The sequence below is a fragment of the Quercus suber genome, unplaced genomic scaffold (assembly GCF_002906115.3).
Source record: "Quercus suber isolate HL8 unplaced genomic scaffold, Cork oak 2.0 scaffold_724, whole genome shotgun sequence".
Lineage (NCBI taxonomy): Eukaryota > Viridiplantae > Streptophyta > Magnoliopsida > Fagales > Fagaceae > Quercus > Quercus suber.
In genome coordinates this window covers 24,872-39,864 of record NW_027070164.1, presented here as the reverse complement: position 1 = coordinate 39,864, position 14,993 = coordinate 24,872, and the positions used below count along the sequence as shown (strand labels likewise).

At 32.3% G+C, this 14,993-nt stretch overlaps 1 protein-coding gene across 1 annotated transcript; it reads right to left on the bottom strand.

Moving 5' to 3' along the window:
* Positions 1 to 6,081: 6,081 nt before the first annotated feature.
* Positions 6,082 to 7,843, bottom strand: LOC112025295 (uncharacterized). The gene is made up of 2 exons (XM_024057944.2): positions 7,231 to 7,843; positions 6,082 to 6,854 (listed from the first exon to the last, which is right to left on the bottom strand). The coding sequence occupies exons 1-2, from the start codon at positions 7,690 to 7,692 to the stop codon at positions 6,528 to 6,530; spliced, it is 789 nt and encodes a 262-aa protein (XP_023913712.1). The 5' UTR covers positions 7,693 to 7,843; the 3' UTR covers positions 6,082 to 6,527.
* Positions 7,844 to 14,993: the final 7,150 nt, after the last annotated feature.

The window sequence follows — 14,993 nt, the reverse complement described above, 5'->3', positions numbered from 1 at the left end:
CTGAATGGAAATTTGACAATACATATTTATTTAAGTAATAAATAAGACAAGTAGTTATATAATTTTTATTTAAGATAGTTACAATATATTGCAAGTCTCATAACTCAAATCATTTCTTTTCTAAATCCCTAAACACTTTATATATAGAAAGATGTTAATTAAGTTACAATGCCCTTGACTTTAGGATGTAGGTGAAAGACTAAAAGTTTGACAATACATATTTATTAATAATTATATTTTTAATTAATATTATTTAGAAAATATAAAATATAATTTAATAAAAAAATTAATATTGAGTAATTTTATCTAATTAATTAAGTAATATACTTTGGTATTATTTGTAATTCTAAAAAGAAATTATCTCTCTCTCTCTCTCTCTCTCTCTAATATATATATATATATATGAGGAAAAAACTTTAAAAAAACTTACAAAAAGACAATAAAAATTAAAAACTAAAAAATCGAAAACTTTTCTTTTATATATTATCATATCAATATAGTTTTTTTTTTTTTTTTTTGGAGAAACATATAGATAAAATAGGTATCAAAAAGGAGAGTCATAAAACTTAGATATACCTTAATTACTTGCTAATAATTTATTGAGAAGACTATTCAAAAATAATAATTTATTGAAGGGTGTTACGTTCACAACACTTTCACAAAAAATATAGGTGGTAAACTGTTATTAGTTCTAATTTGAATCTCACAATTTAAATTACTTTTTTACCCACCCATAACAACAAATAACAACTTACCACTTAAAATTTGTTATAAAAATGTTGAGAACATATCATTTTCCTAATTTATTAGAGTTATCTTTTTCTCTTTTTTGTATTAATCAATTTGATTTATGTTTTCAAGAAACACATAATTTGTATGGTGACTTGCAGAGAGAGGGGCATTTAGACCTTTTCTTTTTTTTTTTTCTTTTTTGAGAAAGAGGGGCATTTAGACCTAGGTTTTGCTTATGGGGAGAATCTGACAATATCAATAAATTAGAAAGCACTTGAATTGTATATGATATATTTAGTGAATTGAATCACATGTCAATTATATGTATTAATTGGGTTCCATTATCAAAAGTGGACACCATAATTTGAAACTATTTCTCAAAATACATACTCCCTTCGTCCTAATTTATTTGTCCTGTTTGAAAAGTCAAATTTTTTAAGAAAACATTATTTATTGTCTTGTCTACCTTATAAAAATATATAAGTTTACAAAACTATCCTTAAATAAATTTATTAGCTTTTTTTTTTCTCTGAGAATTATTCTTAATGAGACAACTAAAAAGGTGCATGTCCCAATTAGGTTGATTTTTTTTTTTTTTTAAATATTTGTTAGTTTTCTTTTCAAATAGTTTTGAAAATAAAGTAGGGGTATAATAGGAACATTAGTAAATTAATAACTTTTAGTTTATCCTCAAAAATGAAGTTAAGAACTAAATAAGCAAGTATAAAAAGTTATCTGCATTGAGAAAGTATTACATAGAAATTATTGATATACTCCCTTAAAAGTTACTATAACTTTTGAATGGAATTTGTAGTGAGTCTTTGTGTTAGAATCGTTTTTCCTCTTCCTTGTATGTTTATTTGTTTCTTTAAAAAAAATATATACATATTGATGCATTCCTTTATATATATATATATATATATTCTCCCTTCCATAGCCCCATCCAAAAGGAAATCTAGAAGTCATAAGAAGCCCAATAACTTCAGCAAAAATGATTTCTATAAGAAAAGCAAGAAATCTAAAGATTACCATAAAGTCAATGGTAAAAGGAAAGATTCAGTAGGGAAAACATTCGATAAGAAAAATAGTAAATGTTATAAGTGTGGCATAGATCCAAAGCTAAAGCTTTAATCAACACCCTCCAAGGTGACCAAACTAGCAAAGATGAAATCTTTGAGCTCTTAGAACTCAACCACACAAACAGTGAGTCCTCTAACAGTTTTAGTGACAATGAAATCTTTCAGATAAACCAATCCACATCTTCTAGAGAGTCATCTAGTATGTCTAATAGTCTAGACGTCAGAATAGGATGTAAGGACAGTTGTTGCAAAAACAAATCAATCAACGTTCTTAGCCAGCAATAGGAGCTTCTCCTCACCTTAATAGATAAAGTTGAAGACCCAGTTATTAAGACCCAATACCTTAGCAAGTTTCAGAGCAATTTAGTCAAAGAAACAAAAGAAAACCAAACCCAAACACCCCGAACCTCTAGTTAACCTCGAAAAAATCTTCAATAGGTTTACCAAAGCTAAGAAAGAAATCACAGTTAATGACCTCCAACATGAAATCAAGGAAACTAAATATGAGATTAAAACCCTCAAGGAAGAAGTTAAAAAGCTTGACCAGGCTTTAACCGTTCTTATGATTGACCACAATTTCCTTAACCAGAGAATTAAGCATCAAGATAATACCTTTCATCAAGGTCATAATGAGGCAAGCCTCTCATACCAAAACCCTTCAGATGGTGAAGAAAAAAAAGTCTATGATGAGTCAACCAATCTGACAGCCAACATGGTCTTAGCAAAATTAGAGAGCTTAAGGAAAAACTCAAACATGAAGTTTGCTCCGATCTATCCACGGCTTTTTGGCATAGAAAGAGACATGAAGTAACTCTCCCATATGTCAAAGATTTTAAGGAAAATGATATCTCAACCAAAGCTCGACCCATCCAAATGAGCCGAGAACTCAGGAAATTTTGCTAAACAAAGATAAACGACCCCTTTCGCAAAGGAATCATTAGAAATTCTAAGTCACCTTGGTCATGTCCATCCTTTTATGTCCAGAAAAATACTGAGATTGAGAAAGGTGTACCCAAATTAGTCATCAACTACAAGCCCCTTAAGAAAGTTCTAGAATGGGTTAGATATCCTATCCCAAATAAAGGAGACCTAGTTAATAGGCTTAGTAGGGCAGTCATTTTCAGTAAGTTCAACATGAAAAGTGGGTTTTGACAGATTCAAATCAAAGAGTCTGATAGGTATAAAACAACATTCACTACACCCTTTGGATAGTTCAAATGGAATGTAATGCCTTTTGATCTAAATAATGCACCTAGTGAATTCCAAAACATCATGAATGAGATTTTCAATCCATTCTATAGTCACTCTATTGTTTACATAGATGATGTGCTTATTTTCAAAATCTATTGAGCAACATTGGAAACATTTGAGATCGTTTCTCAATATAGTCAAGCTCAATGGTCTTATGGTTTCAACCCCAAAAATCAAACTTTTCCAAACACGTGTTAGGTTCTTAGGTTTTGACATCCATCATGGTTTGATCAAACCCATTGATAAAGCCATTCAATTTGCGAATAAATTTCCAGATCAAATCCTAGATAAAACCCAGCTCCAAAGATTTTTAGGATCTTTAAATTATATTTCAGATTTCTATCAAAATCTTAGGCAGCAATGCAAACCACTTTTTGATAGACTTCGAAACAATCCACATCCTTAGACCCCAACTCATACATCAGTTGTCCAACAAATCAAAAAATATATCAAGACTCTCCCTTGTTTAGGAATTCCCTCATTAAATTCCTTCAAGATTGTCCAGACAAATGCCTCTAACATTGTTTATGGTGGCATTCTCCTTCAACGTACTGGTCCAAATTCTCCAAACAAATAGTATGTTTCCATTCAAGAATTTGGCTATTGAAATTTTGTCGGGCATTAAGAACCACGAATGATCAAAGTTCTTTTTCTGATAAAATAAAATCTTTTCAAATGTGTCAACATAGTCATAATAACTATATTGAATTCTTGTGCCTTATATTGCTCTAAGGAAGGAGGGGTGTTGGCCCCATTCTTTGCAATTGATGAACCTGATGATGATGAGCTTGTGGTAAAGGATGACTGAGGGGTCCATTTTTTACTTGATGTCTTCTATTCGAGCAGACTTTTCTTGGGTGAGAATACTCTTATAGAACTTGATGGATTTTTCTGGGACTTTTGGAAGAAAGTGCCAATTTGGTGGCAAAACTTCCATTGCTAGGGCCAATGGATCTTTTATATGGATCATGTGCGGTTCAATATAAAAGATGTGCTAGATGTAAGGTTTATCAATGTAAGGAGACTTATTTTTCTTGTTGGATGGCTGTGATGATCTTTGGGACTGTAAGGGGCTAAAGGGATCATCTACTGTGTATGGGTTATTGCCCTAGGTGCTAGGGATACTAAGGCAGAACTAAACTGGGCTAGGTTAGGAGTGGCCTTTCATAATTTGGTTTCAGGATTGTAGAAACCACATAGCAATTGGCCAAGGAAACTAGGGAAATTAGGACTATCTGGCCAGGGTTCTTTGCCTGACTAGTATTACTGGGAGGTGACTGTTTAGGTAGCTTTGGGGGTTAGGGCTGCTGTGTTAGCCTCTTTCTGGACATTTTGGGCTAGATTTTGCCAGAGTTCACGAGTAAGGAAATTGGGGATGTTGTTTTGGGCTCCTTCTATGAATTCTATGTTAAAATCAAAAATTGAGAGAACGGCTTGCCATCATGCAAAAATATGTTTTGATGCAATGTTTTGGACTTTTTCTAAAACATGTTTTGCAGATTTGCAATCACTTCTAATTAAAAACTTTTGGTTATATATCTGACGTGTTGCTTGTCTTAATTAATAGTAGGCTAGAAGCAGGCAATATTGAATTGTTAATTATCATCATTTCATTTACTCAGAAAAAAAAAAATATCATCATTTCAAGTAATTTATGGCTTTAGGTAAAATATTTTCTAGAAAATGTATCATTTTTCAAAAAGAGAAATATTACATGAACAACATATTTACAATAAATTCTAATTAATAGGTTATTATTGGTTGTTACTAGTGAGAAAAAAAAAGTAATTTTTCAATGGTGGATTTAAATTAGAACCAATAACAACTTATCACTTAAGATTTACCGTGAAAATGTTGTGGACGTAACATATCTCTTTCCAAAAGGCCTTTTCTAGAAAACCAAAAAGCATTTTCTAGAAAACTATCTTATTTTTCTATGTTTAGTAATGACTTTAAAATGAATTGGAAAATTATCTCTTAACTTTTTAATTTAGCTTTGCATGAGATAAAATTGTTTTCCTTATTTAGATTCACATGAGATCGAGTTGTTTTCAAGAAAATTTTAACAAAAAAACAACTATATTTTGTTTCAAACTAAATAAAAGAAGTTAAGCGATATTTTTTTCTTTGACTCACTTTTTTCGATACCACAAAACATAGAAAAATATGGAAAACTATTTTTATATAAGGTTTTTCATTGAAACAAATAATGTCTAAGTTCAACTATAGCATTTGCATTAGCTCATACACAAATTTCTGTCTATTTTAGCATAAGAACCTACGTTTTATTTATTTTACATACTCACTTTTTAAAAAACCCCAGATCAGATTATCTATTTTATATTATATTTCATTAAAATATCAAATCTTCTTATTTTTTATTTTATTTTTTATTTTTATACATAACAACCACCATCCACTCTCTTCTTTTATCATCAAGATACGTAAAAAAATGATAATAAATTAAATGTGAAATGAATAGTATTAGTGTAAATTTACACAAAAACTATAATAGGTGAAAAAGCAATTTACACAATTATAGTGTAATTTACACAAATATACACCGACTAACATGTGTCATTTATGTAAATTTTACATATTTTTCTATTATATACTTGCCAATGTGAGTTCTCTTGAAGTCTTAAAGATATAGATAATGCAAATGAAACTTTTGTGAAGTAAATTGTGACACCACCAAACCAAATGAGATACATTATACTTTACCCGAAACAATATAAGATGCTTGTCCTCCAATTTGCATGATTTAAAAAATAAATAAATAAATAAAGAGGAAAAAAAAGTCATCCAATTAATTTGCATTTCAATAAATTTTCACACTGGAAAAACTACGAACCATCTGAAATGAGAGGAGAAAGACATAAGTAAAGAAAAGGGTTCCAATCAAGCAAACTAATATACAAGACTACATTATTCGTGTTGATGGACCACTTTCTTTCTTCAATGGTAAGATATTGATAAAGAACTTCTATTTCATGGGTTTTATTGAATATTTACATCATTTCAATCAATAGTCAATACAACCACAACTCTTATTTATTCATCTATTCACAGTTTTGGTGACAAAATTTACAAAGGCCGCCCATGGCTGTAAGTCCAAAACTTCGATTTTCGACCCTGGTTTGCTAAAGAAACCCACATCAACAGAACCTAGGATTTCTAAACCAAAATACCCAAAAACCACCCCAAAACAAAATAAAACACACATAAAACACAAAAGCCCCACACACACGCACACACACACACACACAAAAGCATGGGTAAAATTATTTTATTGTCTAATTTCACAATTAGTTTATTTTTGTGTACAAATTAATAAAGGATAGAAACTATCCATCACCCACAATTGTACATGTCAATAAATTGTGAAATTAAACGTGCCATTTAAGTGTATCTCTAGATTTATTCAACAACAAACTTGGGCCCTGATTAACAGGCAGTCTTTGATCAATTCATCTTAAACTTTTTCACATCTTCAACCGCAGCACTCTTAAACAAAGCCACATCAACATTACCACACACCATATGATATCCACGTCTCTTAAGCTCATCAGGTCCATCATTTGGCATTGCAAACCCAGCCAGGTAGGGTTTATTCTCAGAATCCAACACTGCCTTTTCAGTCACCCTCATCACCTCCTTCACTTTATCGTTCACGGGCTCCCTCAACCACCCCATACTGACACTCAAATCCAACGGCCCTATCATAACACAATCAACCCCTTCAACAGCAGCGATATCCTTTACATTCTTCACAGCTTCCTTGGACTCAACCTGCAAGCTAATTTAGGTTAATAATAGTATTATTTAAAATTTTTATTTTGCTTAATTAGGATTGTTTAAAAGGTGTTTGGAAATATAACTATTCTCTTGAAAATGAGTAATTTTATGGGCCCATCTAATCCAAATTATATAATTTTCTTTTCACGTAATAATAGAGTACAGCGCTATTATAGACAAGTTCCACTGAAAATATGAATTAAACTTCACTAAAAGATTTATATCGTATATGCAAATTACTTTGGTTTAGATAAAATAGAATGAAAAAAAATATATATATATATATGTATATACACTTCCTAATTAATTTATTAAATATTCATAGTTAAACTCAAAATTTTGAAATAAGATTTCAAGAGACAAGTCCAACCTGGCACATAATCAACAACTCTTTCTCACACTTGTCTATATACTCTTCATCGATACCGTACTTGGAGGCTCTCACAACATTGAAGGCCGCTCCACGGACTCCATTTGGTGGGTACCGACAATAGGAGACGGCGTTCTTGGCCAACTCAGGGTCGTCGATCATGGGGATCATGAGGCCTTGTGGGCCTAAGTCGAGTGCTTTCTTGACCCATGCTGCAGAACTCTCAGGGATTCGAAGGATAGCTGGGGTTTGAGTTGCAGCCAGGGCTTGGAGACAAGGGAGAGCGTCGGAGATGCCGCCATGGCCGTGTTCCATGTCGATGACGACGAAGTCATAGCCTGCATGGCCTGCGATTTCAGCTAGGGTGGGAGAGAAGCTAACGAGGAAGAGACCGTAGAGGGGTTCTTCATTAGCTTTGCTTAGACGAGCTTTGAGGGTTTGAGGGGTGGCTGAGGAGGCCATGGTTGTCTTGTGAGTAACTTTTTGTTTAGAGAAATGTGGTGTGGTCAGTGGTGTAGTGGGGAGCTATTTTGTAGCGAGGCAGGCGAGACTTGAGAACCAAAAAAACAGTGCCTATTGTCCTCCAACCATGTTGTCACAGTAGATTGGTTGTAAATTGAATGGTTAGCATAAAATTTAGTTAGTTTATTATAGATGGATCTATTATTGATATTCATGGGACATCTTTTACTAAAGAAAGAATCTACGTGGCGGTCCTATCAAAAAAAAGAATCTACGTGACGGGTTCTAATTAATTTATTGAGCATTTACTATAGAATCATTGTTTTTTTGGATAGACTTTATGGTTGTTGTTATCATCATCGTCATGCGGCCGTACATCCATTTTTTCCGTTTTCCAGAAAATAAGCAATACTTGAAAAAAAAAAAATTTAAATAATACGCGTGACATATTATTGACGATGGAAAATAAAATGTCTACTCATGATAAGACAGCGTTCTTATCTTATATGTTGGAAAATGTGAACTTTAATGAATAGTGATTAATTTTTTAATTTTTTAATTTTTTTGGTTTTGCTTTTATGCAACGTTTTCTAATAAGTAAGGCTAGAAATGCAATATTTTTTACTTTCTTTTTTCAGGATATTGGTAATTACTAATTAGTACATCATTTTTAAGTTTTTACTTGGTTAACTATAGTTTATTACTCTCACCATTTTTATTAGTAAACCATGTTAACATAATAAAACTTATGAGAAAAATATGTATTTAGAAATGAAGTCCTTAAACGACAAAAATGATTGGGCTTTTAATTAGCTTAATTAATAAAATATTTTATTACCAAATAAAAAATTTAATATTCAATTTCTGTCTACACTAAAAGTCAATTGATATCTTGATCTGATGGTAAAAAGTAATTATCATAAAACGGATTCCATAAATTTTGAATATTATTAGATCTATTAAAAGGAATACCAAAAACTCTAGAGGATAATAAATGAAATTGAAGTTCTCAAATGTAAAAATCCCTCGAGTATAATAAATTGGTTAGCCAAGATTTATAATTAAGGATCAATGCTCAAATGCTACGCTCAATGTTGCGAAATGGGGTCTTATCTCTTGTGCTGAAGCCTTGAAGTAACCATCCCCATCTCCATTGTTCCCTCTTCTCTGCTGGAAGGAAGAGAAAAAGGAACCTGGCTTTGTCTTTTATAATAAAATTCATTTGCTCACCTAAAATAAAAATATTTCTCAATTGCTATTCACAATACTTCTTATAAGCCTAAAAAATAAATACAATAATACATCATTTTAGTGTCGACTCAAGGCCTAAGACTTAAGGCCCTCACTTTTCCCCCAAAAAAAAATTAAAAGGTTTTAAGGCCCTCATTAAACAAACAAAAGTTCAAGCATTGGTTGGACGCAGTCAATGTTTGTAGCTTGTGATAGCCCTAAGGGGCTATAGTGGCGGCAACAGATGTGTTAATTCATGGGACTTGACTGATTCAAGGCAATGTGGAGATTTGTTGAATCAGTGACTTTTACATGGTCAATAGTGAGGTGTCCTGCAAGAAGTATAAGCCAAGTAGTAATAGGACTTGCAAATTAAGTCCTACTTGTTTTAGGACTCTTCTGGCTAACTTGCACTTATATGTATATATATATGGTGAATGTGCTAAGGCTTTGTTAATTGTAACGTGTGAGAAAGTGTGGTGCTACAAGATTAGTGTAAATATAAACTTTTTGTCTGAGAGAGCCAATGGTGTATTTAGGGTCCTGTATGTTACTATTAGAATCTTCTTATTTTATAATGAAACTTTCTTTGTCGTTACATGTAAACATAGACAAATTACCAAATCATATAAATTCTCTATTTCTATTTTTATTCTCTCTTCTTTAATCTTGTGTAAGTAAGTTTATTTTTCACAACACTATTCACAATACTTATTACAAACCCAAAAGATTAATACAATAATACATCATTCTAGTGTTAGCTCAAGGCCTACAACTTAGGCCTTCACTTTTCCCCCCAAAAAAATTTAAAATTAAAAGGTTTTAAGGCACTCATTAAATAAACAAAAGGTCTCAAAATTGTTTTTAAAAAATTCAAAATTTTGTAATGATAACTAATTTTTTTTTAAAAGAAAAAATATGTGGATTTTTCATTCTTTCCCAATTTTCAAGAAAGCCATTAAAATATTGAGCCAATAGAAATCCAACACAATTAAAACCCTATATTGTTTTACACCAAAAATAAAAATTGTTATGAGTTTATTATGAGCGTATTATCATTCTCGTAAAAGATATATTAATAAAATCTATATACAAAAGTTATATTAGCAATTTTGTATCTCAAAAAAAAAAATATATATATATATATATTTAAATATTAAAAAATTCGTTAAAATCTGCCTATCTTAGGCTCTAAAATGTATTGAGCCAGCGGCCTGAATCATTCAATATGTATCTCAAAAAAAAAAATATATATATATATATATTTAAATATTAAAAAATTCGTTAAAATCTGCCTATCTTAGGCTCTAAAATGTATTGAGCCAGCGGCCTGAATCATTCAATATCTGATTCTACCCAATAACAACTTATGTTAATGCAGGTAGTATGATTCATCAAATACATTTGGACTATCAAAGATTTGAAGGACCCCTAAACACCACAAAATTCTAAACGACTCCGGTGAGAAAGACCAACTTGTTTTTGGTGGAAAACAAATGTTGATGATGCTGCTTGGTTAAATGGTAATAGTACATTGCGGTGGTAGTGAGGAGTTATGTAGATGATTGCTTGAAAGCTTGGGTAAAAACATTCTCAACGTGGCTGAAACTCGGAGTTAGATGGCTGTGGAGTGTGCTATTGATGCCAAACTTTACAATTGTATTATAGAATGACATTTTCCTCAAAAAAAAAAAAAGTATTATAGAATTACATGCTCTAAGCCTCTAACTGTAATACAAGTTGAGAACAATCCAAAAAATAGATCGAGCTGGGAAATAGCTAGCTTAAGTTGTAGAAAATACATGAGACCAAGTTAAAATGGAATCTTAATTGAGGAAAATGACAAACTTACAAAAGTAAAGAAAAGGGTTCTAATCAAGCAAAATAAATACAAGACTACATTATTAGCATTGATGGACCATTTTCCTTTCTTTATTGGTAAGATATTGATTCAGACCTTTCATTTCATGGGTCTTATTGTATATTCACATCATTTCAATAAAATATTCTGACATAACTCTTAGTTTCTCATGTTAGTTTTGGTGACAAATTAAACTTACCATGGCCCATGGCAGAAAGTCCGAAACTTGGAAATCTAGGATTTCTGAACCTTTTTACCCAAGAAATTACACACACAAAACATAAAAGCAAAACACATAAACTAGAAAACAAAGAACTGGGGGCCCTGATCATTATGTAGTCTGTGATTAATTCATCTTAAACCTTTTTTCACATCATCAACAGTGGCACTCCTAAACAATCCCACATCAGCACCACCACACACCAAATGATATCCACGTCTCTTACGTTCAACAGGCCCATCATTTGGCATTGCACACCCAGCCAAGTAGGTCTCACTATCAGAATCCAACACAGCCTTCTCAGCAACCCTCGTCGCCTACTTCACTTTCTCATTCACTGGGTCCCTCAACCACCCCATGCCGACCCTCAAATCGAACGGTCCCATCATAACACAACCAACCCCTTCAACGGTCGCGATCTCCTTAATGTTCTTCACAGCTTCCACGGATTCAACCTGCAGCAGGCTAGTTGTTGCTTAATAACTTTATTTTTAAAAGTTGTTTTGTTTATTCAATTGGTTTAAAAAAGAATTTGGGGGATACATTCCTTTCCCTTCTAGAAGTATTATCATGACCAGCAGTAATTATATAAGAATAAAAGTTTCTCCACTCCAGTTTTGAGGTAAATATCTCTAATTAATACATGGTTTATTTAATAATAAGTCATGTGACTTTTGGTCGTGTAATAAGTTGGAAGAAAACTTTTTCTATTACTCTATTATATACTAAAATTTTAAGAGTATAATACCTTGTACTTTCTCATCTAACATAATAATATATAGTAAATCACACTAATTAAATTTAATGGAATCGTTATTCAAGTATTCATGTGAGAAAAGTTAGTATAATTTTTTTGACTGAAGATAGATAGTATAAAATTATTATACCTTGGAATATTGCATAATGTTTCCCTTAAAGAGACAAGAATTCTACCGAAAACATAAGCAGTATTTTACAAAAACATTTATCTTCTCTGGTTGTCTTTTAAGAGATGAGTTCAGTATTACAAATTTTAAAAATATATATTTCTTAAATAACCTTTTTTCTGGAAATTAAATTAAAAAATTAAATATTTTTATTTTGTAAAAAAAAAAAAACCAACCTGGCACATAATCAACAACTCTTTCTCACACTTGTTTATATACTTTTCATCAATACTGTACTTGGAGGCTCTCACAACCTACGAAGTACAGACGCAGCTGGGAAGGTGTCGCACTAGAGTCCAATGCAACCCAACGCCAGGTGCGGCATTCGACACGGCTGCCATGCATCAGTGCCGTGTCCAAGCTTTTTTTTTTTTTTCACGAATTCGCGCCGAATCAGGTAGTATCAGCCCGCGACCGAAACGGCCGAAATCAACCTTGAATTATGCCGGAACAACTGAAATCGACTTTGAATGAGGCCCAAACATCCTAAATCTGTCATTCCTCAATTTTATTCTGAATATTTGTTGCTTCTTTTGTGTTTTCTTTTTTATTTTGTGTTTTGTTTTATGTTTCTTGCCTTTTTCTTTCTTTATTTTGTGAATCAAGGCATAGTAATGTGTTTTTTAAAGATATTTTAATAGTAAAAATATATAGAATATATAAATAAAAATATTGTTAATAATTTTTAATCGCTGCACCCCACTGCATCCTACTTTTTCAAAAATTGCCGAGTCTCGCACTCACACCTGCACCACACCCGAATCTGGAAATGCACCCGTGCTTCATAGCTCACAACAGGGTGGGCTACTCCACGTACTTTGTTTGGAGGGTACCAGCAATAGGAGACGGATTTCTTGGCCAAATCTGGGTCATCGATCACAGGAAACATGATGCCCTGTGGTCCTAAGTCGAGTGCTTTCTTGGCCCATGCTGTAAAACTCTCAAGGAGTCTGAGGATCGATAGTTGGGGTTTGAGTGGCAGCCAGGGCTTGAAGACAAGGAAGAGCTTCGGAGATGCCACCATGGTCGTGCTCCATGTCGACGACAACTAAGTCATAGCCTGCATGGCCTGCAATTTCAACCAAGGTGGGAGAGAAGCAGTGGTGGCTCTAGGAATTATTTTTAGGGTGTTCACTAAAAATCTTAAATTATACAAATTTAATAAAAAGACAATTTCAATATAATAATGTCGCAAAAAAACACGCAAATACATGAAATATTACAATTTTTTGTATTAACAAAGAGAATAAGAAAAAAATAGACTAATAAAAGCTAAAGTGCAAGTTGAAAATGCTGATATGAGAATAATTAAGTGACCACAATAATTTTATAACAAATCTTATGCAACAAGTTATTGGTGGGTAAAACATGTCAATATTGAACCCAAATTAGAATTAGTAATAGCTTACCATATAAAATTTATTGTGAAAATATTGTGGATGTAACATTAGTTTTATATTTATTTGATTCTTNGTGTGTGCGAGCCGATAATGAATGAGAGGAAGTGGTGCGTAGTTCGCAAGTGACAAGTTTGATAATTTGGATTGAGTGAAGTTACGTACACGATCGTTTTAGTTTTTACTACATTTTCGAAATTATACACCATTTTTTTTTTACCTATTATAGTATTTCTATTTTCTCATTCGGTCATTTGAATTTGGCCTGGTATTTTTTACAATTTCAGTTTGTGAGGTAGTAACCGGGGCAGGCAAGACTTGATCACTTGAGAATGAATACATTTTTTATGTATAATAATAGGACCACTTGGACCACTTATATTTTGCCGTCTGGGATACGCAGGATAAAAACATTAGTAATTGTCAATGCACACACCTTATTGCACTTACATACGTAACATACTGTACTCATAATTTAATTTTTGAACTAAAATTGTGAAGTCATGATTTATGTTCAAAAACTAAATACATGTAATATGTAATAAGCAGTTTGTAATAAACATTATCCAAATAACATTTTTATATGTTGCATTGGAATATATGAACTTCAATGAATGGTGGGTTTTTGTGTGTTTAAATATCTGGTTTTGCTCTTGCACAATAATTTTTTTCTTGAAGTAATGCAAAAATGTCATTTTTTACCCTTTTTTTTTTCACAATTGTTGTAATTTTTTTTTTTTTTTTTTTTTTAAGAATCACAATTGTTGTAATTAGTACATCATTTTCGAGATTTTACTCAACCACAGTTTATCCCCGGCACCACTCTTGTTAATATATAGACCATGTCAACATAATAAAACCCTTGAGAAAAGTATGTATCTAGAATTGAAGTCCCCAAATGCCAAAAACACTCAAGTATGATAAATTAATTAGCCAATATTTATGAAGACCAATTATCAGTTGCTTGGTTCAAAAAAAAATTTCTCAGTTGCTATTCACAGTACTTTTTAATTGTTGAAAAATATGGCTAAATAAACAAGTTTTGATTCAACAATACAAACCCTAAAAAATTAGCAATGACAAAAATAAATAGATAGAGTTAGAAAGATCTTACAAACTATAGAATCACGCAAATGCGTTGTCTTTAAAGGTTGATTCGTGCCACCTGGAGTATAACTCGGTGTGAATGGCTCTCTTGGCCGAACAACCCCCCAAGATTAGACTATAGTAATTTCTTCTAGTTGATCACACACTCAAACAAGAAGAACTAGGAACAACCTTACTTGCCTTTCCTTTCCTTAAAAAAAAAAATGAATCTGAAATTTTTTCTTTGTAGCTGAAATTTTTCTGTGAAGCTGAAATTTTCTGTGCAGCAAAAACAGGGGATTTTTCGGCTGGAGAAGAGGAGAAAAAATGTGATAAATGAATAGTGTGTGTTGTAGGGTTTTATATGCTAACTAAGAGCTGCTCCCAACGGTTACTGTGCAGCCAACGGGCAGCACAATAAATGCCCCAACGGGCTGCTATTTAATGCCCAACGGGCAGAACAAAGGTAGGCTGAAAGCAAAAGATAAGGAAATGAAATGAAGCTCAAGAGAGACAAACTTAAATCCAACCCTTAGCCCATTGTCTTTCAAACTTACCATCTAAGATGTGCAAAGTCTTAT

Bases quoted from the DNA above. Each gene is read 5' to 3' on its own strand.
- LOC112025295 (XM_024057944.2), bottom strand. From the start codon at position 7,692: ATGGCCTCCTCAGCCACCCCTCAAACCCTCAAAGCTCGTCTAAGCAAA. The intron at 6,855-7,230 runs GTTGGACTTGTC...ATTAGCTTGCAG, and splicing joins AGTTGTTGATTATGTGCCAG to GTTGAGTCCAAGGAAGCTGT.